This window comes from Sus scrofa, chromosome 15, assembly GCF_000003025.6.
Source record: "Sus scrofa isolate TJ Tabasco breed Duroc chromosome 15, Sscrofa11.1, whole genome shotgun sequence".
NCBI classification, from domain to species: domain Eukaryota; kingdom Metazoa; phylum Chordata; class Mammalia; order Artiodactyla; family Suidae; genus Sus; species Sus scrofa.
The window spans coordinates 80,142,433-80,168,913 of NC_010457.5; the positions used below are offsets into that span (position 1 = coordinate 80,142,433).

Here is a 26,481-nt window from a genome sequence, read left to right on the forward strand (position 1 = left end):
ACCTTGAAACAAATGATAATGAAGACACAACCTCTCAAAATCTATGGGATGCTGCGAAAGCAGTGCTCAGAGGGAAATTTATAGCAATACAGGCCTTTCTCAAAAAAGAAGAAAGATCCCAAATTGACAACTTAACCCTCCACCTAAATGGATTAGAAAAAGAAGAACAAAAAAGTCCTAAAGTCAGCAGAAGGAAGGAAATTATAAAGATCAAAGAAGAAATCAATAAAATAGAGATTCAAAAAACAATAGAGAAAATTAATAAAACCAAGAGCTGGTTCTTTGAAAAGGTGAACAAAATTGACAAACCCCTGGCCAGACTCACTAAAAAGAGGAAAGAACCTAAATAACCAAAATTATAAATGAAAAAGGAGAAATCACAACGGATACAGCAGAAATACAAAAAACCATAAGAGAATACTATGAACAACTATATGGCAACAAGTTTGACAATCTGGAAGAAATGGACAATTTTCTAGAATCTTATAGCCTGCCAAAACTGAATCAAGTAGAAACAGACCAACTGAACAGACCGATCACTAGAAATGAAATTGAAGAGGTCATAAAATCACTCCCTACAAATAAAAGCCCAGGACCAGATGGCTTCACAGGTGAATTTTATCAAACATATAAAGAGGAATTGGTGCCCATCCTCCTTAAACTCTTTCAAAAGGTTGAAGAAGAAGGAATACTCCCAAAGACATTCTATGATGCCACCATCACCCTCATTCCAAAACCAGACAGAGATAACACCAAAAAAGAAAACTATCGCCCAATATCATTGATGAATACAGATGCAAAAATTCTCAACAAAATCTTAGCCAACCAAATCCAACAACATACCAAAAAAATTATACACCATGACCAGGTTGGGTTCATCCCAGGTTCACAAGGATGGTTCAACATACACAAATCAATCAACATCATACACCACATTAACAAAAAAAAGTCAAAAATCATATGATCATCTCAATAGACGCAGAAAAAGCATTTGACAAAGTCCAACATCCATTCATGATCAAGACCCTCGCCAAAGTGGGTATAGAGGGAACATTCCTGAATATAATCAAAGCCATTTATGATAAACCCACAGCAAATATAATACTCAATGGGGAAAAACTGAAAGCCTTCTCTCTCAAATCTGGAACAAGACAGGGATGCCCACTCTCACCACTGCTCTTCAACATAGTTTTGGAAGTCCTAGCCACAGCAATTAGACAAACAAAAGAAATCAAAGGCATCCATATAGGAAGAGAAGAGATAAAACTGTCACTGTATGCAGATGACATGATACTATACATAGAAAACCCTAAGGACTCAACCCCAAAACTCCTTGAACTGATTAATAAATTCAGCAAAGTAGCAGGATATAAGATTAACATTCAGAAGTCAGTTGCATTTCTGGATACCAGCAATGAAATATTAGAAAAGGAATACAAAAACACGATACCTTTTAAAATTGCACCTCACAAAATCAAATACCTCGGAATACACCTGACCAAGCAGGTAAAGGACCTATATGCCGAGAACTATAAAACTTTAATCAAAGAAATCAAAGAAGATGTAAAGAAATGGGAAAGATATTCCATGTTCCTGGATTGGGAAAATCAATATTGTAAAAATGGCCATACTACCCAAAGCAACCTACAGATTCAATGCAATCCCTATCAAATGACCCATGACATTTTTCACAGAACTAGAACAAACAATCCAAACATTTATATGGAACAACAAAAGACCCAGAATCGCCAAAGCAATCCTGCAAAACATAAACCAAGCAGGAGGCATCACTCTCCCAGACTTCAAGAAATACTACAAAGCCACAGTCATCAAAACAGTGTGGTACTGGTACCAAAACAGACAGACAGACCAGTGGAACAGAATAGAGAACCCGGAAATAAACCGTGACACCTATGGTCAATTAATCTTTGACAAGGGAGGCAAGAGCATAAAATGGGAAAAAGAAAGCCTATTCAGCAAGCATTGCTGGGAAACCTGGACAGCAGCACGCAAAGCAATGAAACTAGAACACACCCTCACACCATGCACAAAAATAAACTCCAAATGGCTGAAAGACTTCAATATACGACAGGACACCATCAAACTCCTAGAAGAAAACATAGGCAAGACACTCTCTGACATCAACATCATGAATATTCTCTCAGGTCAGTCTCCCAAAGCAATAGAAATTAGAGCAAAAACAAACCCATGGGACCTCATCAAACTGAAAAGCTTTTGCACAGCAAAGGAAACCAAAAAGAAAACAAAAAGACAACTTACAGAATGGGAGAAAATAGTTTCAAATGATGCAACCGACAAGGGCTTAATCTCCAGAATATATAAACAACTTATACAACCCAACAGCAAAAAAGCCAATCAATCAATGGAAAAATGGGCAAAAGACCTGAATAGACATTTTCTCCAAAGAAGATACACAGATGGCCAACAAACACATCAAAAAATGCTCAACATCGCTGATTATAGGAGAAATGCAAATCAAAACTACCATGAGATACCACCTCACACCAGTCAGAATGGCCATCATTAAGAAGTCCACAAATAACAAGTGCTGGAGGGGTGTGGAGAAAAGGGAACCCTCCCGCACTGCTGGTGGGAATGTAAACTGGTACAGCCACTATGGAGAACAGTTTGGAGAGACCTTAGAAATCTATACATAGAACTTCCATATGACCCCGCAATCCCACTCTTGGGCATATATCCGGACAAAACTCCACTTAAAAGAGACACATGCACCCGCATGTTCATTGCAGCACTATTCACAATAGCCAGGACATGGAAACAACCCAAATGTCCATCCACAGATGATTGGATTCGGAAGATGTGGTATATATACACAATGGAATACTACTCAGCCATAAAAAAGAATGACATAATGCCATTTGCAGCAACATGGATGGAACTAGAGAGTCTCATACTGAGTGAAATGAGCCAGAAAGACAAAGACAAATACCATATGATATCACTTATAACTGGAATCTAATATCCAGCACAAATGAACATCTCCTCAGAAAAGAAAATCATGGACTTGGAGAAGAGACTTGTGGTTGCCTGATGGGAGGGGGAGGGAGTGGGAGGGATCGGGAGCTTGGACTTATCAGACACAACCTAGAATAGATTTACAAGGAGATCCTGCTGAATAGCATTGAGAACTTTGTCTAGATACTCATGTTGCAACAGAACAAAGGGTGGGGGAAAAATGTAATTGTAATGTATACATGTAAGGATAACCTGACCCCCTTGCTGTACAGTGGGAAAGTAAAAAAAAATTATAAAAAGAAAAAAAAAAGAACTCAATAAGATAGTGAGGTAATACTAGACCAATAAAGGGTTTAGGGGAGTTCCCTGGTGGCCTAGCAGTTAGGGATTTGGCACTGTCACTGTTGTGGCTTGGGTTCAGTTCTATGCCCAGGAACTTCAGGTGACAAGGCCCAGGGAGGGAAAGAGGGAGGGAGGGAGAAAGGAAGGAAGGAAGGGGTTGGGGAAGGCCTAAGACACTTCTACCCTGGGGTTAGGGGTAATATAGGAGTGCGGGTGGCTGCCCTAGAGCACTGACCTTAAAACTTGATTTATCATGTATAAGAATGACCTGGAGAGTCGGTTAGAACATATCCGCAAAGATTCTGATATAATGGCTCTGAAGCTTGTATTTCTGACGAGCTCCCAGGTGATGGTAATATTGCTGGTATAAGGATCACATTTTAATTGTCCCTTATCTAGACTACCGACCGGGACAGCAGGGGATGAGGAAGTATAAAAATGATGTGAGGAACACATATAAGGCCAAAGCATACGTGGGATATCAACTCTTCCTTCTATCTTCCCTTCTCACCTTTACCTCAGCTGTTTTGGGATCCCACTGCTTTTGGCTACTTTTACCTAGACTCATCTGCCAATGCTCAGGAAAGAGCTAAGATGCCAGAGCTCACTGATTTATGAGAAAGGTGGTACTTCATTGGAGTAGGAATAGGACAGTCTATTTAAAAATGGGGCTGGAACAATAGGTTTTCCATATTGGAGGGTGGGGGATGGGATGGGAAATCAAACTGGATGCCTGTCTACTATTCACCAAAAATAAAGTCCAAGTTGGTTAATACCTAAATGTGAAAGATAAAACAATAATGTTTTTAGAACACGAGATCATCTCGATGACCCTGGGGTAGGAAAGATTCTTAAACAAGACACAAAAACACTAACTTTAAAATTAAGACCTGTTCATCAAAAGATACTATTAAAAAAGCAAAAAATAAAAACCACAGAATGGGAGAAGATATTTGCAATCTATTCTAAACAAATGTCTGATATCCAGAACATAGAGGTAACTTTCACAAACTAATGAGAAAAAAACACAATAGAAAATGAGCAAAAGAATTAGAACAGCACTTCATTAAAGAGGAAATGCTACAGGGCCAATAAATAATTAAATAATCGTTTTTAAAAGTCTCCAATGTTACATAGAGAACCGCAAATTAGAACCATAACCAAGCACCAATACATAGCTATCAAACAGCAAAAATGAAAAAAAAAAAAATCTGATACTATTAAGTGTTGACAACAGGGTAAATTCTCATACACTAGGAAAACAGCGTTACCTGGTAAAGTCAAAGATACACATATCCTACTGACTTCTAAATATATGCTTTATGTGCATCAGGATGTAAAAGAATGTTCACAGCTAACATTACTCATAATTATCAAAAACTTTGAGGGAAAATTCAAATGCCCAATGAAAGTAGATTTTAAAATTATAGTAAAGGAGACCCCATTGTGGCGTAGCAGCAATGAATCTGACTAGTATCCATGAGGACATGGGTTCAATCCCTGGCCTCGCTCAGTGGGTTAAAGACCTGGCATTGCTATGGGCTGTGGTGTAGGTCACAGAGGTGGCTTGGATCCCCCGTTGCTGTGGCTGTGGTGTAGGCCAGCAGCTGCATCTCTGATTCAACCCCTTGCCTGGGAACCTCCATATGCCACTGGTGTGGCCCTAAAAATCAAATAAATGAATAAATAAATAAATAAATAAAATTATGGTAAAGTCTTTCAATGAATTACTTTATAGTAATGAAAACAAAAGAATTAAAGATAAATGCAACATAAATGAATTGTATAAGTAATGCTGAATTAAATTGCTCATGTAAATAGATATGATGTGATATCATTTATATAAAGTTTGAAATCAGGAAAATAATTCATATTATTATAGGTGGCACATATACTGGAAAGGACATTATCATTATAAATTTCAGGATTATGGTTAGCTATAGGAAGATAGAGCGTTTTAAAAATGACGGTTAAGTGACGAAGGTATTTTAGTGTGCTAACAATGTTCTATTTCTTGACATATAAGTAGGTTTTACTTTGTTTCACGACTAGTTCTTAGAGGTCAATGCATCTCTTGGGACATATTTTAGAATTCTTAAAAACGTTTTTAAAAAAATTGCAGCATAAATGGCCCCGAAGTTGGAATAATCTGGTTGAAAAACTTGATCCACAATTTACTAAGTATGAAATCTTGAACAATTCACAAAACCTCTTGAAACTTGGCCTACCTCAGTTTTAACATGGAGATGATAATATATTTCTTGCATATTGTGAGGTTTAAATAACAGTATCCAACAATGCCTGGCTCAATAAATAAAAATATAAGATGTTTCTTTCTGTACAGGAAAGATGTTAATTCTCTCCAAACTGAGTCACAGATTCAACTAAAGTCCTAGTTTTGCTAATAACAAATTGAAAAAAATGCTCTAAAAAGCCTTTTTTTTTTTTTTTTTTTTGTCTTTTCTAGGGCCGCACCCACGGCATACGGAGGTTCCCAGGCTAGGGAACTAACTGGAGCTACAGCCGCCAGCCTACACCAGAGCCACAGCAACATGGGATTTGAGCTACATCTGCGACCCACACCACAGCTCATGGCAACGCTGGATCCTTAACCCACTGAGCGAGGCCAGGGATCGAACCCACAACCTCATGGTTCCTAGTCAGATTCCTTAAGCACCGAACCACGATGGGAACTCTAAAAGCCATCTGTTTTTGTTTTTGTTTTTTGTCTTTTTGCCATTTCTTGGGCCGCTCCCATGGCATATGGAGGTTCCCAGGCCAGGGGTCGAATTGGAGCTGTAGCCACTGGCCTACACCAGAGCCACAGCATTAGGGAGAAATTAAATTAATTAAAACTAAATTTTAATTAAATTTTTCCTTAGGGACAGTGATAATTTTTTAAAAGTTAGGAAACATGGATCCACAATTTATTCTGAAGCAGCTGAATCTAATATGAGGAAAGAAAATGACAAAATAATTGCAGTTTTTGGAAGTAAGACAATTAGGCTATTATGTTTTCCAGCTATCCAGAAGAGGAAGGAAATCAGTAGCATAATGCAGATCTCCCTGTTCCAACACTAGGCACTTTTGGCCATAATTTACTGGTAGTGTGTCCATGTTTAGAGGTTGATTCTGTAATTGATTCCTTCCTATTAGAGTTATCAAATTGTGTGTTTCAAACCTTATTAAAAATAAATGAGGAGTTCCCAGAATCCGACTAGGAACCATGAGGTTGCGGGTTTGACCCCTGGCCTTGCGCAGTGGGTTAAGGATCCAGTGTTGCCATAAGCTGTGGTGTAGGTCGCAGACGTGGCTCAGATCCTGAGTTGCTGTAGCTCTGGTGTAGGCCAGCAGCTACAGCTCTGATTTGACCCCTAGCCTGGGAACCTCCATATGCCATGGGTGCATCCCTAAAAAGACAAAAGACAAAAAAAAAAAAGAGAGTAAGCAAAAAAGAGAAGATAATCATAGTTTCAAAACAAGAAAATAAAAAATAACATACTAAAAACACATGAAAAGATAAAAAGGAAGAAAACACCTGAATAGACATCTCTCCAAAGAAGATACACAGATGGCCAAAAAGCACATGGAAAAACGCTCAATATCACTGATTATTAGCTAAAGAAATGCAAATCAAAACTACCACGAGATATCACCTCACACCAGTCAGGATGGCCATCATTAATAAGCTCACAAATAGCAAATGCTGGAGAGGGTGTGGAGAAAAGGGAACCCTTCTACACTGTTGGTGGGAATGGAAATTGGTACAACCACTATGGAAAACAGTATGGAGGTACCTCAGAAAACTATACATAGAACTACCATATGACCCAGCAGTCTCACTCTTGGGCATATACCTGGACAAAACTTTCCCTGAAAAAGACACATGCACCTGTACGTTCACTGCAGCACTATTTACAATAGCGAAGACATGGAAACAACCTAAATGTCCATCGCCAGATGAGTGGATTAAGAAGATGTGGCATAGGAGTTCCTGTCGTGGCACAGTAGTTAAGGAATTCGACTAGGAACCATGAGGTTGTGGGTTCAGTCCCTGGCCTTGCTCAGTGGGTTAAGGATCCAGCGTTGCCGTGAGCTGTGGTATAGGTCGCAGATGCGGCTCAGATCCCATGTTGCTGTGGCTCTGGTGTAGGCCGGTGGCTACAGCTCCGATTCGACCCCTAGCCTGGGAACCTCCATATGCCATGAGAGCAGCCCTAGAAAAGGCAAAAAGACCAAAAAAAAAAAAGAAAAAAAAAAGAAGATGTGGCATATATACACGATGGAATACTACTCAGGCATCAAAAAGAACAAAGTAATGCCATTTGCAGCAACATGGATGCAACTAGAGAATCTCATACTGAGTGAAGTAAGTCAGAAAGAGAAAGACAAATACCATATGATATTACTTACATCTGGAATCTAATATATGGCACAAATGAAACTTTCCACAGAAAAGAAACTCATGGACATGAAGAACAGACTTGCGGTTGCTGGCGGGGGGTGGTGGTGATATATAGGGAATTTGGGGTTAAGAGATGCCAACTCTTGCCTTTGGAATGGATTAGCAATGAGGTCCTGCTGTATAGTACTGCGAACCATATCTAGTCACTTATGATGGAGCACGATAATGTGAGAAAAAAGAATGTATACATGTATGTGTAATGGGTCATCTTGCTATACAGTAGAAAATTGACAGGACACTGTAAACCAGTGGAAAAAATACTGGAAAAAATAAAAATCACTATTAAAAAACATAAAAAGGAAGAAAAATCTAAGACAAAAAAGCACAAAATCAAGAACAGTTTATAGAAGATATTAATAGATGAGAAAAATATAATTAAGAATGCCTTTCTATCATAAAAGACAATTTGATGATATTAAACTAAAAGCTTCAAGATATTTGGAAACACATAATATTACTAATAATTATTTGCTACAATGTGATAGAAAATATATTTTAATATTAAAGACAACAATGACATGTGTTTTCACTCTATAAAAGATTAAAATTATCCATCTACTTTAATAGGGCATTCAATCAGTCAACTGTTATGGAAGACCAATTCCTTTATATATGTTACCTCTTCAAATCCAAAAAACTCACATTCAGTCATGTCTCTAAACCCAGTAAATTCATCATAAAGCCCAATATCTCCAACACTAAACTTGGGATACACAGTAACCATATAAACAGTCAATATTACTGCTAAATATGGCTTGCTAAGGACACCTTAAACAGCTTGTCACCATGACTCTTTGCTGCCAAAAGAAAGTTTCCCAAAACTTTTTTAACAGAAATGATCCCTGAAACCTAAAATTCCATAACAATATTAGAAATTTTATGTGCTTTGTTTTATAAAAATTAATCAAGGCAAATGAATTCATATCTAAAAGAAGCTATAAATTTTTACTTACATATTCTGGTTTTAGTTTTTTATCTCCTCCTCTCACAGCCACTTTTTCTAGTTTATCTATAATAGGTCCAATCATTTCCTCATCTTTAAGCTGAAGCTCTTCATGTATTATTTCTATATCTCGAATAGGGTCTACACTTCCTTCAACATGTGTGATATCATCATCTTCAAAAGCACCTAAAATAAATTAAAGGGAAGCAATTCAATAACACAGAAAGCCATTATTACAGTGAGTAAAGATTCGTAGAAGGTTAACAAGTTGTTTAAATTATTCTGCAAGCTGGACACAGCATTTTTTTTTCCTATTTAGTAATATTTAGGGCACTAGCAACAAGACAATATTTCAAGAGCCCCACACTTCAAAAACGGACTAAATAAGATTACGATCTTTACAAAAAGAAAATTATGCTTCAGAACTACTGGTATTTTCAGGTTTGGTACATTAAAAGATACTGAATTCCAGACTGAGAGCTTGAAGTTCTGAACTGCACTATTAGGGTTTCCAAGGGAAACCGGATTTGGGGGGGGTATGTGAAATCATCTGGCAGACCTCTTCCCTGCTTCAATCTACTTTATCACTGTGGTTCTGACGGTGATTAGATAATGAACCACTCAGACACACAATTTACACAGCAGCTAATTTCATCGGCCTGATTTGAGGGTATGGTTTTTAGGGGGCTATCAAAGAAGCAGATGAAGGTGCATTTGTCATATATGAGTGACAACCATTCACACTATCTGAACAAAACGGTGCTGGCCCTTATTAGAAACACATGCTATTATCACATATTTAAAGTGCAGTTGAAGCCATAATTTCAAATTGCCAACTGGAAACATAAGGGTAAAACAACCAGACATTACCGAAGCATGTGTACTGACTTTATGCCCTTTTGAAGACATAATGTGGCAACATAATTCAACTGAGATTTACTCAAATTATCAGATAACAGTATCACAAAAATGAACAAATACTAAGAAATATTATAAACAAAGAGCAATGATATACCCACAAAACAATAAATACATTTATAAACAAATTAATTTAATTAAAATCACCAATTAGATTATATTCTCCAAATGAGATGTTTTTAAACATAAAGTATCAATTATTTTAGAGGTATCATAGGAATCATGAAAGACCGCTTGGTTGAGTTTGATAAGAGAAAAACAGTAACCATTAGCTGATTCCTACTTACCAAAGACCAAGATATTCTCATTACAGGTTACAAAGAGTTTTTAAATATAATTTCCCAGAATTAAAAATAACTAATCTGTTCATATTATAGTATGGAATTATCTGATAATAATTTTAAAAGGAAATAAATTCTGGAGTTCCCACTGTGGCGCAGAGCATTAATGATTCAGCTCTTCTCTGTGGAGGTGCTGGTTCAATCCCTTGCCCAGCAAAGTGGGTCATGAATCCAATGTTGCTGCAGCTGTGGCAGAGGTCGCAGCCCAGGCTCAGATTCGATCCCTGGCCGGAGAACTTCTCCAGTATGGCAGGAAAAGAAAGAAATTAAATAAATTCTTACAATTCAAATACAAGTAGGGAGTTCCCACGTGTGGAGCAGTGGGTTAAGAATCCGACTACGGCAGCTCGTGTCACTGTGGAAGTGCTAGGTTCAATCACAGACCTGGAGCAGTAGGTTGCAGTGGGTTAAAGGATCCAGCATTGCCGTAGCTGCAGCGTGAGTCAGATTTGATTCCTGGTCCAGGAGCTTCCATATGCCACAGGTGTGGCCATAAAATTTTTTTAAAAATCAGAGTATATTTAAAATAATACTTAGGCATTCTTGGCAAAAACATTATATAGCGCCTGATTCATATGAACAAAACTAGCAAAAAAACGAGGAGGCACATTATATCTTACCAATAAACACCCAGACAATGGTCTAGGTAAATTTTCTGAATATCTGAAAAGTAGGAAAGACATTTCCCTGGAAGCACAGTATTATTTACTTCTTATTATGATGAGGTAACTTACACAAATAGCACAATAAAATAGGAAAATTGAAAATAAAAAGTTAGCTCCCTGACACTCAGAGCAACAAAGGAAATATGTTCAGTTCAGTTATAGACATAAAAAACATTTTATGACTCTGAGAATGAAAAATTTCCTACATAGTCATCTTGATTTCCTACATAGTTAATGAGTAAACTACAGTGATACCCTCAACAACATCCCCACAGTAAGTGCATAAACAGATTTTAAATGGGAGGGTGGCTTTGCTGTGCAATACTTGAATTAGCATAGTCAGAGAGGCCTGAGATGATCCTGAAGCTGAGATCAGTATGAGCAGAATGAGGGAGTAATGTGAAGATCTGAGAGAAGAGAGTTCTAAGAAGTTAAGTATAAAAATCCTAAAATGGAAATAAGCCTGAAATGTTTCAAGAAAAAGAAATAAGGTCAGTGTGGGTGAACCACTGCAGAGGATGGTAAATAAAGGTTAAGTTCACAAACATGTGTAAGCCACAGATGTTTGGCCTTTAATGTAGCTGTAATAGGAAGTCACTGACTAGAAAGCTTTAAATAAAGGGAAAGTAGGGTGAGAATATATGATTTCTGTATTAAAGAGGCCACTTCACTTACTCTAAAAAGAGCAGGTGAGGGACAAGAGTGATGGCAGGACTAAGTGAGAGGGTAGTTACAGTGGCACAGATGAGTAGTAACCGGAAATAAAAGGGCTGTTGTGGAAAGGATGAGAAATGTTTGCACTGGGAATATATTCTAGAATGGACTACATGTAGGATAGAAAGTCATGACTGGAGATACAAAACTGGGAGTTATCAGATGTGTTTAAAGTAATGGGTCCAGATGACATCATGTAGAGAGCACTGAAAAATCCAGGCGTCTGATAAGGAAGGATCTAGCAAAAGAGACCTAGTGACAAAGTCAGAGAAAAAGCAGGCGTCTGCTCTGATAGGAATGAGGGAAAGAAAACATTTCAAGAAGAAAGGAGATTTCAACTATGTCAGAGGCTATTAGAGGTAAAGAAAGTAAGTCGAGAAAGTTGATCATTGATTCTGGCAAAGGGTGGTTCTTTGAGGAATACTTTAATAGCTATTTACTCTTTCATTAATCAGAGATCACAATACCATGACTCAAGGACACAAACATGGACCTAGTCTCTTATTTCTTATAACTAAAGAGCACAAAAGAGCTAAATTTTAGCATTGCTAAGCTCAGTCAGGTTTATAAAATATTACTCTCCATATATTCTAAGTGGATTAAAAAATTTTACAGGAGTTCCCGTGGTGGCGCAGTGGTTAACGAATCCGACTAGGAACCATGAGGCTGCGGGTTCGGTCCCTGCCCTTGATCAGTGGGTTGACGATCTGGCCTTGCCGTGAGCTGTGGTGTAGGTTGCAGATGCGGCTCAGATCCCACGTTGCTGTGGCTCTGGTGTAGGCCAGTGGCTACAGCTCCGATTCGACCCCTAGCCTGGGAATCTCCATATGCCGCGGGAGCGGCCCAAAGAAATAGCAAAAAGACGAAAAAAAAATTTTACAAAGTTAAAACACTAAGAATGTCTCAGTCTTTGAATGAGAGTCTATCAGTCAAGTAGGTAGCCCACTTAGAAGTCATAGCCACTTTCAAATTTTCACATTCCAAGCAAGCTGACATAAATAAAAAATGAAACAAAAATTTACCAACTGATCAGGTCATCAACTGATACAGAATCAGTAATTTCTCTAAATTACTTATTTTTTTCTTTCGAGCTAAGTAAAATATAGTATTCTATTTAAAGCAATACATATACTAATCACATTTTAATAAAACTCTCTAATAACAGACTAAATGCTAATGAAAATAAGCCCTAGTAAGTGAACTATCAATTTTTTAATCTTCCTCTTAATCAGTTTTTTTGCGGCTTAAACTTTTTATAAAGAATGTGCATTGTTCATATAAAACAAGCTATTTTTAAAAGTCATTCTTTTTTAAACACAGTAAACAAGTCTAACGTGAAGAAAATCCTGCACAAATTTTAGTTAAAAATTTTGGTTTTACCAGTGACTAGCCACAAGGAGAAAAATACTATTGCCATTAAAATTATTTTATATCTGTACATTTCTTTGTAAAAATATAAAATGGGTGACTGAAAATAATACTAACTATAGCAAAGTCTCGTTATTAAACAATAAGAGAAATTTAACCATTAGCTAGGCTCACAAAGATTTCCATCACAAAGATTTTTCATCCAGCAATCCGACAATGTTTTCTTTCACAACAAAGCACCTTTTTCAATGCTTCTTGACTTCTCTCACATTTCTAACGCTTTCCTCTTTTCTCTTGCAACCCAGCAGAGGACACAGAGAAAATTAAGGTGGCCTTGGAATACTAAACACTCTTTTTGTTTTTACCCAATCTTTCCTTCTTTCCAGTAGCAAAATGGAAAGCAATACCTTCTACTATTTATGTCCAATCTCTCTACTACCTCTGCTCCTGATCTTAGTCTCTCTCAAGAAAGTTTGCTCAAAGATCTTGATTTGTATTTTCTGAGACCTCAGTATCTTATGCCTCTCTTTCTCCTACATTCGCATCATCTCTCCATTTTCACTATCATTTTCCCATCAACATTTAAGTAGGCTTAGGATTGTACAATAAATTGGCCACATTAATCACCCTCAGACATTAATTTCCCTTCCAGCTATTGCCTTCTTTACTCCAGCTCAGAGCCAAATTTCTTTCTTTTCTTTTCTTTTTGTCTTTTTGCCATTTCTTGGGCCACTCCCACGGCATATGGAGGTTCCCAGGCTAGGGGTCTAATCAGAGCTGTAGCCACCAGCCTATGCCAGAGCCATAGCAATGCCAGATCCGAGCCGCGTCTTCACTACAGCTCATGGCAACGCTGGATCCTTAACCCACTGAGCGAGGCCAGGGATCAAACCCGCAACCTCATGGTTCCTAGTCGGATTCGTTAACCACTGAGCCACAACGGGAACTCCAGAGCCAAATTTCTTGAGAAGGCTGCCTGTACTTACTCTCTCTACTTCTTTACTTCCGATATAAAAACTTAACCTAAGGAGTTTGGAATATGCCTCCATCATGCTATCAGAAATCAATCTCAGGGCATAGATCTGGACAATACTGTAATTTGAAAAGATGCATGCACCCCTATGTTCACAGCAGACCTATTTACAAATGGCCAAGACATGGAAAAACCTAAATGTCTATTGACAGATGAATGGATAAAGATGTGGTACAAATATACAATGGACTACTTACTCAGCCACAAAACAGTGAAATAATGCCATCTGGAGCAACATGAATGGACTTAGAGATATCATACTAAGTGAAAGAAGTCAGAAAGAGAAAGACAAACACCATTTATATCACTTATATGTGGAATCTAAAATATGACACAAATGAACCTACTTACAAAACAGAAACAGACTCACAGACACAGAGAATAGACTTATGTTGCCAAGGTTGGGGTGAGGTTGGGTGGGAGTTTGGGATTAACAGATGCAAACTATACTTCAATAAAAATTTTTTTAAATTTTTTTTTTTTTGTCTTTTTTAGGGCCTCATGTGCAGCATATGAAAGTTTCCAGGCTATGGAGTTCCCGTTGTGGCTCAGTGGTTAACGAATCCGACTAGGAACCATGAGGTTGCGGGTTTGATCCCTGGCCTTGCTCAGTGGGTTAAGGATCCAGTGTTGCCATGAGCTGTAGTGAAGACGCGGCTCGGATCTGGCATTGCTATGGCTCTGGCATAGGCCGGTGGCTACAGCTCTGATTAGACCCCTAGCCTGGGAACCTCCATATGCCGTGGGAGTGGCCCAAGAAATGGCAAAAAGACAAAAAAAAAAAAGTTCCCAGGCTAGGAGTTGAATCGGAACTGCAGCTGCCAGCCTACACCACTGCCACAGCAGTGTGAGATCCAAGCCATGTCTGTGACCTACACTGCCGCTCACGGAAACACTGGATCCTTCAATCACTGAACAAGGCTAGGGATCAAACCTGCGTCCTCATGGATACTAGTTGGGTTCATTACTACTGACCCATAACAAGAACTCCTAAAACAAATTTTTAAAAGGACACCAATGATTTGTCTTCATGAGGTTAAAGAACCATTCTTCAGGAATCCTGAATGACCTCTCAGTAACATCTAACTTCAGAGCACTGAGAAAAATCTCTTTCACTGCTTCTTTTCAACGGCATTCTCCTGTTTTCTTTTCTTTTTTTCTTTTTTCTATTTTCCCCAATCATTTCTTTTTAGGCTATTCCTCTCCTTGCTCTAACTACTCCATAAATGTTGCTATTTCTTTTAACCCTCTTCTCTTGTCCCTCTATTCCACACACATTAACAGAATTTCCAGCCCCAATCTCCCAAATGGCTCTAGCATATTTTCTATCAAAACTATAGAAACAATATTTGACTTGGTGAGATATATTGACTACCCGCCTGGTACTGGACACTCTGCATCATATTTATATTTGGTATGATATGACACAAATGGCTATTTTCAATTATAAATGGGCTGAAGACTGACCAATTTCCTCATCCATTCATTCAAAGACTATCTTATTCCATAAAGATTCGAGTAAGATAAACAAATCCATAACTTTAGGGAGCTAAATCTAACTGGAAAGAATTTCAGAAATAAAAATACACTTCAAAGATTCAGGACTTCAGTGAACTACTTTGCTATATTACCACTTAAACTGGGTTGTATTCAGTTAAAGCAAAGCATCCTTAGCTAGATGCAGAAACAGATTTTAAAACACATGATGCATTTAAGTGTACAGACTTCACCAAACTACTTTATAAACTACCTGTCATGGAAACCTTGATATCCCAAATTGCATGTCTAGAGTTTTCTTGGAAATAAGAGGGTATGTGGTCAAGATGGGCCTATTTCGCTTAGGTTTTTTTTCCATCTTCTACCACTATACAGTGCAGAGATAAGGAATTCCTTGGCATATAAACCAATGCATAAACTGTTACCGCCTCAACACATATGCAAATATGCCTTGCTAAAAGTAAGTTTCTCACTTAAAGATTCCTTATATATCTAACAATATGCTAAGTCTTGTGAGAATTAAAAACAAAAATCAAAATAATAGGACTTTGGTCTTAATGACTGGATAACTGAATGGGAAAATTAATGAAAAAGGAGACCAATACTCACTAGCAAGGTCCTTAAATATAGGCTTAATTAGTAATAATTAACCATTAAGGCCTTTAAATATAGACATTTGGTATAGGTAAAGAAGATAAAGAAAGGCATGACAAGTAACAGGGAAAAGCATCAGAGAAAAAAAATAAAGGTTGAAATAAACAAGGCTTACTGGAAAGCTGACCATAGTTGGCTTTATAGAAAAACCATATTGAAGAGTAGTGGAAAACAAAAATGTATTATATCTGGTAGGGGTGAAGAACAGGGACATCCAAATAGCATGGTAAATCTGGCTTTCATCTCTATTCAACAGGCAGCCAATATTGGTTTTTATGTTGAATGGAAAGGCTCATTTCGGAAAGACTAACCAGAAATGGGGAACCAGCTAAAAGAGGATTGTTGTACTCCAAATGTGGTGATAAAGAAGTACATTAGAATAATGGTGGGAGATATGAAGGCAGGATGCATAGTGAGACTTAACTAAAGAAAACAATGTCAACTACATAAAAGTGATGAGAGAGAGAGAGGGGGAGGGGGGTGGATGTTGACAAGCTTTCAGGCCAAAAGATCTTTATTTGCATCTAAGGTAATATTAGTACACACAAGATTCAGAGCCAAAATCAAGTATGGAACCAACAAGTATTATATAACCAAAATACAGACTCTAGAAAAAAAGAAATAAAATTATTACACAAACATATTGAATCTTAAATCATAGCACCAAAACATCCTGTGTGCTACGTTATTTCACATTCTTTTCAGTTTGTCCTATGTGGTAAATAGCAAATATTCTAACCCAGAGTCCCGCCAAAATCACTGAAGGGTGGGGGGACACATTATTAAACCAGCAGAAGATAAATTATTAAACACAATTTAGAAATCAAGACAAGGACATCCTGCTCAAAAAAGCTTTATCTTTTTGAATTCATAATCTGTTCTTCAAAGTTCTATCCATGTCAGAACTATGATTCCCAACTTCCTTACAATTCTGTAGCTCATTAATAAAAGAGAAAGAATGCTAAACTTTTTTTTTTTTTTTTTTTTAGGGCTACACCCGTGGCATATGGAGGTTCCCATGCTAGGGGTCTCATCGGAGCTACAGCTGCCAGCCTATGCCACAGCTACAGCAATGCCAGATCAGAGCTGGGTCTGCCACCTACAACACAGCTCACAGCAACACCGGATTCTTAACCCATTGAGCAAGCCCAGGGATAGAACCCACAACCGCATAGTTACCAGTCAGATTCGTTTCTGCTGCGCCACAAAGGGAACTCCAAGAGAGCTAAACTTGCATTGGCAATTCACCTAACATCTAAGCTTTATTCATTAACACCAAAAAATACAAGTTCCTACTTATTTTTCATAAATGATATGACAAAAATTCTTTAATATTTGGGGGGAAAAGTAGCTTAAAGGGGGAGTTATAGCCATAAAATACTAAAATAAAATCCTGCCATTTGTGACAACATGGAAGAATCTAGAGGGTATATATATATCATGCTAAGTAAAAGAAGTCAGACAAGGAAAGACATACTATAGGCCCTCGCTTGTGTGGAGAATCTAAAATACAAAACAAATGAACAAACAGAACAAAATGAAAATAGATTCAAAGATACAGACACCAAACTGGGGCTGCCAGAGGAGTAGGATGGGAAGCTAAAACAGGTGAAGAGGAATAAAGGCACAAACTTCCAGTTATAAAGAAAAAAAAGTTATAGGGATGCAATACATAGCATAAGAAATATGTTCCATAATATTGTAATAACTCTGTATGGGGACAGATGGTTACTAGACTTACCGTGACTTTGTAATGTATATATGCATTGAATCACCATGCTGTACACCTGAAACTAACATAGTATTGTACATCAGCTGTATCTGAATTTTAAAAAGAAGATATCTATCACCCTAGAAAGCTCACTTTTCCAGTTAAATTACTCCCCTCCCCCAAATAACCACCATTCTAATGCCTATCACTTAGTTTGTTGGTTCCTTTTTTTTTTTTTTTTTTTTTTTTGTCTTTTTGCCATTTCTTGGGCCGCTCCCGCAGCATATGGAGGTTCCCAGGCTAGGGGTCTAATTGGAGCTGTAGCCACCGGCCTATGCTAGAGCCATAGCAACATGGGATCCAAGTCACATCTGCGACCTACACCACAGCTCACGGCAACGCTGGATCCTCAACCCACTGAGCAAGGCCAGGGATCGAACCCGCAATCTCATGGTTCCTAGTCGGATCCCACTGAGCCATGACAGGAACTCCAGTTTGTTGGTTCTTGTACTTTCATATAAATGGAATTATGTAGTTAAAGAGTGAACGGGGGTAAAGCTGTTTATTGCACACTCCAAATACTATGATTTAGAAGTGTAGTTTAAGCCTAGGTTTATAGATGCACTTTAAAACTCTAGTCTAGGAGTTCCCGTCGTGGCGCAGTGGTTAACGAATCCGACTAGGAACCATGAGGCTGCGGGTTTGGTCCCTGCCCTTGCTCAGTGGGTTAACGATCCGGCGTTGCCGTGAGCTGTGGTGTAGGTTGCAGACGCGGCTCGGATCCCGCATTGCTGTGGCTCTGGCGTAGGCCGGTGGCTACAGCTCCGATTCAACCCCTAGCCTGGGAACCTCCATATGCCGCAGGAGCGGCCCAAGAAATAGCAACAACAACAACAACAACAACAAAAAGACAAAAGACAAAAAAAAAAAAAAAAAAAACAAAAAACTCTAGTCTAAATCTAAATAAAGCCCTTTCTCATCTTGACAATAAAAGCAATTTGAGCAAAAACAGAATCTAATCCATAGTTGAACCTCAAGTTTATAATGTCTCTTTGCCTCTGTATTAAATAAGATGTATAGTTTTAACTATTTTCCTTAAGCTAGAAAGTAGAAAAAGGACATCTCAATTTACTATATTTATTTCAAAAATAAATTTGTCTTCTTAAAGGTATCAGGGAAGAAGGCAAGTTTTGGAACACACAAAAAGAACTAATAAATCATCCTGCTAACCAAATTCTACAAAAAGGATGCAGCTTTAAGTCTCTAAGGCTTCAGAGTTTGAAGCAAATGAAAAGGGTTGTATTAATCAAATTTTAATTACTTTAAGCGGATATATTTATAGACTCTTGGAGAAATAAAATATTTTGTAAACACATAAAAATGGAAATAGCTGGTCTAGTAATATAAACTGTTAATTACTTGATGCAATGGCATAAATGGAATAGTGTAACTAGACTTGGTGGATTGCACTGATTTTACGATAATAAATCAATCAAAAATACTGAAGTCAGGAGTTCCTGTCATGGCACAGTGGAAATGAATCTGACTAGTATCCATGAGGATGCGAGCTCGATCCCTGAACTCATTCAGTGGATTAAGGCTCCGGCTTTGCCATGAGCTGTGGAGTAGGTGGCAGACACGGTTCATATCCCGCATTGCTGCGGCTGTGGTATAGGCCATCAGCTGCAGCTCCCATTCAACACCTAGCCTGGGAACTTCCATATGCCACAGGGTGTGGACCTTAAAAAAAAGCCAAATTAAACTCTATTTTCCAGAGGAAATCTATTCTATGAGATACAGCAAAGGTCTTAAAATAGTCCAATCTGTGCTACAGGCTAACTGTTTAATGCTGGAATAGGAAACAGAACTATGGAATAGTGAAAAATATTTGCTTCTGCTTTGCTTCTCCTCCATCTCCTCTTCTTCCCTCCTCATTTATTATAGGAAAAGGCCCTCAAACCAAATCTTAGCCAGGAGGAAGACAACTATCAAAAACTGATCAAGATTTTCAAAAAGTTTAGTGAAATAAAACACACGTGGCTGACTTTGAGGAACTAATATAAAATTAAAGATTTTAAATGATTCACATAGGACTATAACACAAAGTGGAAGCAATCAATGCTAGAAGCAAAGAATCATTCCTAACATTGAGACAAAATATATTTAGTATAGGAAATAATAAGAAAGTAGATCAGTCAGGTTCTGAGAAAACTTAAATTTTTTCATTTATTATTTTCTCCTAATTTTAAGAGTTCATATAAATTAAAACTAATAAGCTCCTAAGTAGGGACTTGAAAACAAAACATTAAGGTGAATATAATAAAAAAGGAACAGACTCCCTAATACAGAGGACAAACTAGTGGTTACCAGTGGGGAGAGGAGAAAGGAGTAGATTAAGATATACAAACTACTATACATAAGATAAACTACAAGGATATATTGTACAGCACAGGGAATAGTTAATATTTTATAGTAACTATTAGCATAACCTTTAAAAACTGCGAATCTGAATACACAATTTTATATACATGAAACATAATATTTTACATCAACTAAAAATTAAAATAAAAAGGAATACATTAAATAATAATAATAAAAAACATGGAGTTCCCATTGTGGCACAGCGGAAACAAATCTGACTAGTATCCATGAGAATGCAGGTTCAATCCCTGGCCTTGCTCAATGGATCAGGGATCCCATGTTGCTGTGGCTGTGGCTAGCTCTGATTCGACCCCTAGTCTGGAAACTTCCATTATGCCATGGGTGCGGCCCTAAAAAGAAAGAAAGAAAGAAAGAAAGAAAAGATTAAGTAGGAAGGATGACTTGAAGAGAGAAAAAAGATACAGGTATAAAGACTTGAAAAACATGAAGAATTGGACCTTATGTAGTACAGTACCAAGCAAAAAAAGCCTTTTGATTATTAATGACACCACCTAACTGATTAGAAGTATCACATTACAACATTACACAATATAATTCTTTTAAATGCACAGAACACCAGAAAACTCTACCTAACAGTTGCTGGTATTGTACTTACTTGGTAGATAATTAGAGATTCATACCATTAAGGAATCCTTAAAGTCACTTAAAAGTTAGGAATTATAACCCCAGAGTCAACACCTGTACTTAATTATATTCAATTGCTCAAGAGTTTTACATTTTTAGTTGCTGCAATATATCAACCCTTTCCAAAGAAGCAGGCAGAAAAGAAGCACCTTAATGAGCACTAACATTCAACTCTCAACAAAATTTTTGCTTCTTATTCTATATAATAGATACTTAGATGTCTAAAAGTAAATTTAATCAATGGTATTTTGAATTAATATTTATTGAGATGCGGCTCTACTTCCAATGATGAGGTAGCTGCTTTTGCTGTATTTAATCTTCCCAATAACTCTCTTACCAACTTTCTAATTTCTAAAACATCACTTAGGCTTCTGCCATTAGAAAAAGCACTCTACAAACTGGCCTTGACCCACCTTGACCCACCCTCACTCTCGACAAATTCTCAGCTCAAGTCATGCTCTTGTACTGACCCCCAAGCCCTGAAAGTTCATAATATTCAACCATCAGTATATTTTTGCACACTCCCTTCACTAGGCCTCAAAGATACATATCCTTTCTTTATATTACAAATCACATGCATCCCTGAATTCTTGACTATTAGTGATGATATTCACTTAATTTTCCGAGGACTTCGTAGGCACATTGCACTGGATTACATTTTATGGTACAACTTCTTAAATGTATAAATCAAATTAAGAAGAGGGAAAAAACATGCCTATATACTATAAATAAGACCAATAAATGCAGCATAAAAGAAGAAAAGAAAGAAGGAATTGATTAGCATAAATCAGGATGAAGGAGGGAAGGCCTGAGTACAGATGAAGACTTTTAGGGGCAGGTATTCGCAAAGGGAAGCAGAGAATCAAGAAGACATTACAGGTAGGACAGAAGTACAAGTACAGCAGAAGTGATGAAGGGCACAGACTCTGGAATCAGATTATCTGGATTTCAGAGTGTCTGACTCATTAATTGTGTGAGTATTTAATTTCTCTGTGCCTTAGTTTCCTCGTCTGTAAAATCTAGATAGTAATACCTACCCCTTAAGACTGTTCTGAAGATTAAAAGTGGTAATATAGTAAAGATTTTAGGATGTAAGCACTCAAAACATGTCAATTACACTTACAAATGAAAGGCTAACAACTAGGGTTTCTCAACCTTGGCAATACTAACATTTTGGGCCAGATAACTCTTTGTTGTGCGGAACTGACCTGTGCATTGCAGGATTTTAACAGCACAAACCAGATGCTAATAGCGCACACACACACACACACACACACACACACACACACACAGACACATACAAGTGCACGAGTGTGTGCATACATGCACCCAAGCTATAAAGATCAAAAATTCTCCAGACATTTCTAACTCACAAAAGAGAACCAATGGTATACACTAAAGACAAAGGATGGGCTACGCAGCAAGCATAGATATTGCCATGTGTTCAAATATACAGATGTCAATTGGCAAAAAGGTTTTAACACTGAGTTCAGGAGTTACAATTTAATCTCATCAATTATAAAATTCCTATGTAGATTTTTGGAGACTCTTGTTCACTTATTCATTCACCTTCTCTTTAAATTATTCTATCAGTTATATACAAGACCTAATAGCTTGGAGAGAGACTTATGACCACAAACAGAGCATCTGACTGTTGGTACTAGTTATAGAAATAACAAGAAAGTGGTTAAATCCAAAAAAAATTAAAATCTTTACAAAGATTTTTTTTTGGTCCAGTGGGTAGGAAGAATGATATTGAGAAGAAATGAAATGTGGCTGGTCATAAAACTGGAGATGTATAACAGCTAAAGATATATATTTTAACAGACATACTTAATGTTTACTAAATGTTAATCACAAAGAGAATGGTGCCAGGAGCTGGAAGGCAAATTTCAGAGATGAGGAAAAGCTTGGTAAGATTAGTTGCTGCCCTCAGAGATGTTTACAATCCAATAGGGGAGATAGATCAACTTATAATAAATACAAGAGAGTAAACCCAGGATGAAAGGAAGCAGGGAGAGGGTCAGTATGCAGTAGGAGCTGATGGGAAGTCAAGTCCCAAGGTTTCAAATTGAAATGCTGATGTTATGTAGATTCATGTGCAGGTTTTGATGGAAGTATATTTTTTAATCCCATATTTAAGTACATTGATGCTCTGCTAAGAGATAATACTGTCTCTGCTAGAGTTTGAAACTGGTGTTTAAATGCTTGAGAAATGTAAACATGTGAAAGGTGTTAATTAGTCTAATAAGTGTCTGGCTATTAATTTTTTAAATAATTATTTTTAGCTTTATCTATAATATCAATAGATTATGACTTTTACCTCGTTTTGCTAAGATATGAGAATGGGGTGGAGATAGAAGGAATGGAAAAGAAAGGGATCACCGAGAACATTTGGTGTTAGAATAGGAAATTGATGGTTTGATTAAACCCACATTATATGACAGGGATCTTTCTTGAGTCCAAACTGGAAGGTTAATGTCATTAAACCACATAATACACCTCACAAAATAATTATGCCCTTAAATTCAATAATCCACACTTCTAAAATGAGAGCAGCAACACAGAAGAAAGGCTAAGGCCTGAAAGACTAAGGACAGACAAGCACCTGCACCTTTGGAAGCAGATTGTGTAGGGCAGGACACTGCAAACCCAGTAGTCTTCTGACCCAACCTACCCTAACTGGCTCAGCAAAATGGATACCAACTACCTAAGAGATTCCTAGAATCCTACCGCTACCCTAAAGTTCTAGAGATCTAGTCATCACCAACAGTTAAGCCAGAGCAAACAATCACCACCAGGTGGTGCCAAATCAAAGCCAGTACCAGAATGATTTGGCCAGGCCAGCACCCCTCACCTTCTGCAACTAGGTGTGCAGGTTCACCCCAGTCCTTTCATTCGACTAGCAATCAAGGGACCTCATATTTTATGCAACTGAAAATTTTGGAGCCAAGTAGCATATTAAAGCAGAGGAGGGGTGGTAACTGTAATATATTCTTTCCAGTGGTAAGAGGATGGTGGTGGTGGTGATGGTGATGGTGACGGAATTAAGGCTTAAGACTAGTTACAAAGGAGTAAAATTTTTTTTGTCTTTTTAGGGCCAAACCCGCGGCATATGGATATTCCCAGGCTCGGGGTCGAATAAGAGCTGTAGCCGCTGGCCTACGCCACAGCCACAAGAACACCAGATCCGAGCCATGTCTGCAACCTACACTACAGCTCACCACAACGCCGGATCCTTAACCCATGGAGCATGGCCAGGGATCGAACCCTCAACCTCATGGTTCCTAGTTGAATTCATTTCTGCTGCACCACGAAAGGAACTCCCTACAAAGGAGTAAATTTTTTTTAAATTATTTTTGTTTTATGCCAGTACTCATTAATACAAACTCAGATATAGCCTTAAAAATAATCAGGAAAGGAGTTCCAGTTGTAGCTCAGTGGTAACGAATCTGACTAGTATCCATGAGGACTCTGGTTTGATCTCTAGCCTTGCTCAGTGGGTTAAGGATTCGGCATTGCTCTGAACTGTGGTGCAGGTCGGCAGCTGTAGCTCCGATTGGACCCCTCGCCTGGGAACTTCCATATGCCACAGATGTGGCCCTAAAAAAACAAAAATCAAGAAATCATAAATAATGCAGTCCTCAGAAAGTTCTGCCTAATCAAGACTTTAAATATTTAAATATGAACACAATGCCTCAAGGCTTTCCCCACATGCCTCTACTAATGAACCATGATCTTCAATGAGAGTAAAAAGATATAATACTGCTGATCCCTCTGAAGAAAGTTAAATGATCCTATAGCTCTTTGGTCTTTAAAGCATAAAACATGGGGACTACAGTAAAAAACTAATAAGACAAATCTCCCTAGTCCTTCCCCAATGTCAAAAAATAAGGAAGTTCCTCTCAATTTCTATAAGAAACACCTCAAAATTTCTAATAAAAGACTTCATGGCAAACTTACGCCCCTTGATCTCCATCTTATCCCCACCACCATGAGATTTTAGTGCTGCTTATATGCTATACCTGTCAAGATCTGATGACTGTATGTTATGTATTCATCTGAACAGAACCACTACACTTAGTTACAGGCTATCATCAACCAATTCATTCTCTTGCTAAAATCAAGTCATCCAATTACTCCTTGACTAATCAAGGCTGTTTTGGCTTTTTCTTTTTTCAAAAGGTACTCAACAGCATAAACAGTTCACTTACAAGAAATGGAAAGGGGCTAATCAGCAGAATTATTGTTTTGCTGCTACAATTTGCAGTATTTAAATTTAGTTGCTGATTGGACTGAAAGTTTTATGATATAGCATATGAAACTAGTTTAATACAACTGTGAAGCTGTGTAGCTGTATTGTCTTGCCATGGCTATATTGGTCTACTCTATGGGACAGCCTGCTTTCTTTAAAATAAAGATACTTTAAAAATAAGTTTCAGTATACTTTCCCACATATATCGCTTTTATAAAGGCAACAAGCTATTAAAATGCCTGAGCATTTTTAAAGTTAGTAACTGTGCACATACACATATTGTGTTTGTTACATGTTTATAAAACCACAATTGCTTAGGTTTTTAATTTGCATTTATTTTGGCTTCTAAGCAACAATAAACTAAAGAGACATTATTTGATTATTATTTCAGAAGATAAAGATTATCTAAAAGGGTACATTTTAAATAAATACGTGTTACCCTTCATATAAAAATAAAGCAGTGGAAACTATTTGTAAAATGAGGAATAGTTCAATGACATGAATAATTCTGGGTGCACAAAAGGCATAGAATGAAATTATTATCCATCAATATTGTTACTCTTATCTATACAGAATTTCTGAGAGACTGTTTGACAGAATGACTAAAGAACAAAATCCAAATACTAAACTAAAACAAAATTTTATTTATTCATTAAAACATAAGAAAAGACTTGTATATCAAAACCTGGACTGACAATTTTGAAGAGAGATATGATCCAGTCTTTTAACTCAGATTTACCTTGCTAAATATGGACCTTCATTAACAAAAAGGACAGATTTTATTTTGCAGGAGGAAGACATGCTTTTATAAATAAAAAGAATAGCCTGGCTTTTTTAAAAACCTTAAAACATAACCAAATTCTTTATATATTAAATAAAATAATGCTATGCAGTAACCATCAACAAGAACTTACATATGGAGTGGAAAACATAACAGACACACACACATATATACACATAAATAGGAATAAAATAATTTGCAAATATTTTATATATGTCCACATACATAAGCAGTATTCTAAAGGCATATATTTTGCATGCTAAGACTCATCTAAAAATGAAATTCTAGAGAGAACTATAAAATTATATTTCCATCATAAGTCTGATAGGACCATTCCACATATACATACATTTCAGAAAAGTCTTAATTTCACAAATGCATTGACAAGGTATATAACTGCCAGTACATTTCAAACCAATTCTGCTTAATTTCAAAAAATATGCTATTATTTTAATATTTTTAAAAGATTCAATCTTGTTATGTATGCTGAAATTCAAGGAAACAAGTAAAAAATAAAATACATTAATTAACAACAGAGAACTAATATTCTCTAAAGCTGAATATTTCTCAGAGTAGGCACACCTGCCAATATATTAAAAATAAGTAAAATCAACTACAAAAGTGATAAATCAAATGCCATGGTAGACTTGACTTCTCAGACAGCATTTTCAGCCGTCTTTTGTGGCTTTGTTTGGCGCCATAGTCCTTTAAGTTTTGTCTTCATAAAGCCC

The 26,481-nt window shown here is 37.2% G+C and overlaps 1 protein-coding gene across 1 annotated transcript in view; it reads right to left on the bottom strand.

Moving 5' to 3' along the window:
* Positions 1-26,481, bottom strand: part of OLA1 (Obg like ATPase 1) — a 172,209-nt gene that overhangs the window by 60,865 nt on the left and 84,863 nt on the right. Inside the window, 1 exon segment of the mRNA XM_021076152.1 lies at positions 8,758-8,933. Within this exon segment, the coding sequence (XP_020931811.1) occupies positions 8,758-8,933 (176 nt within the window).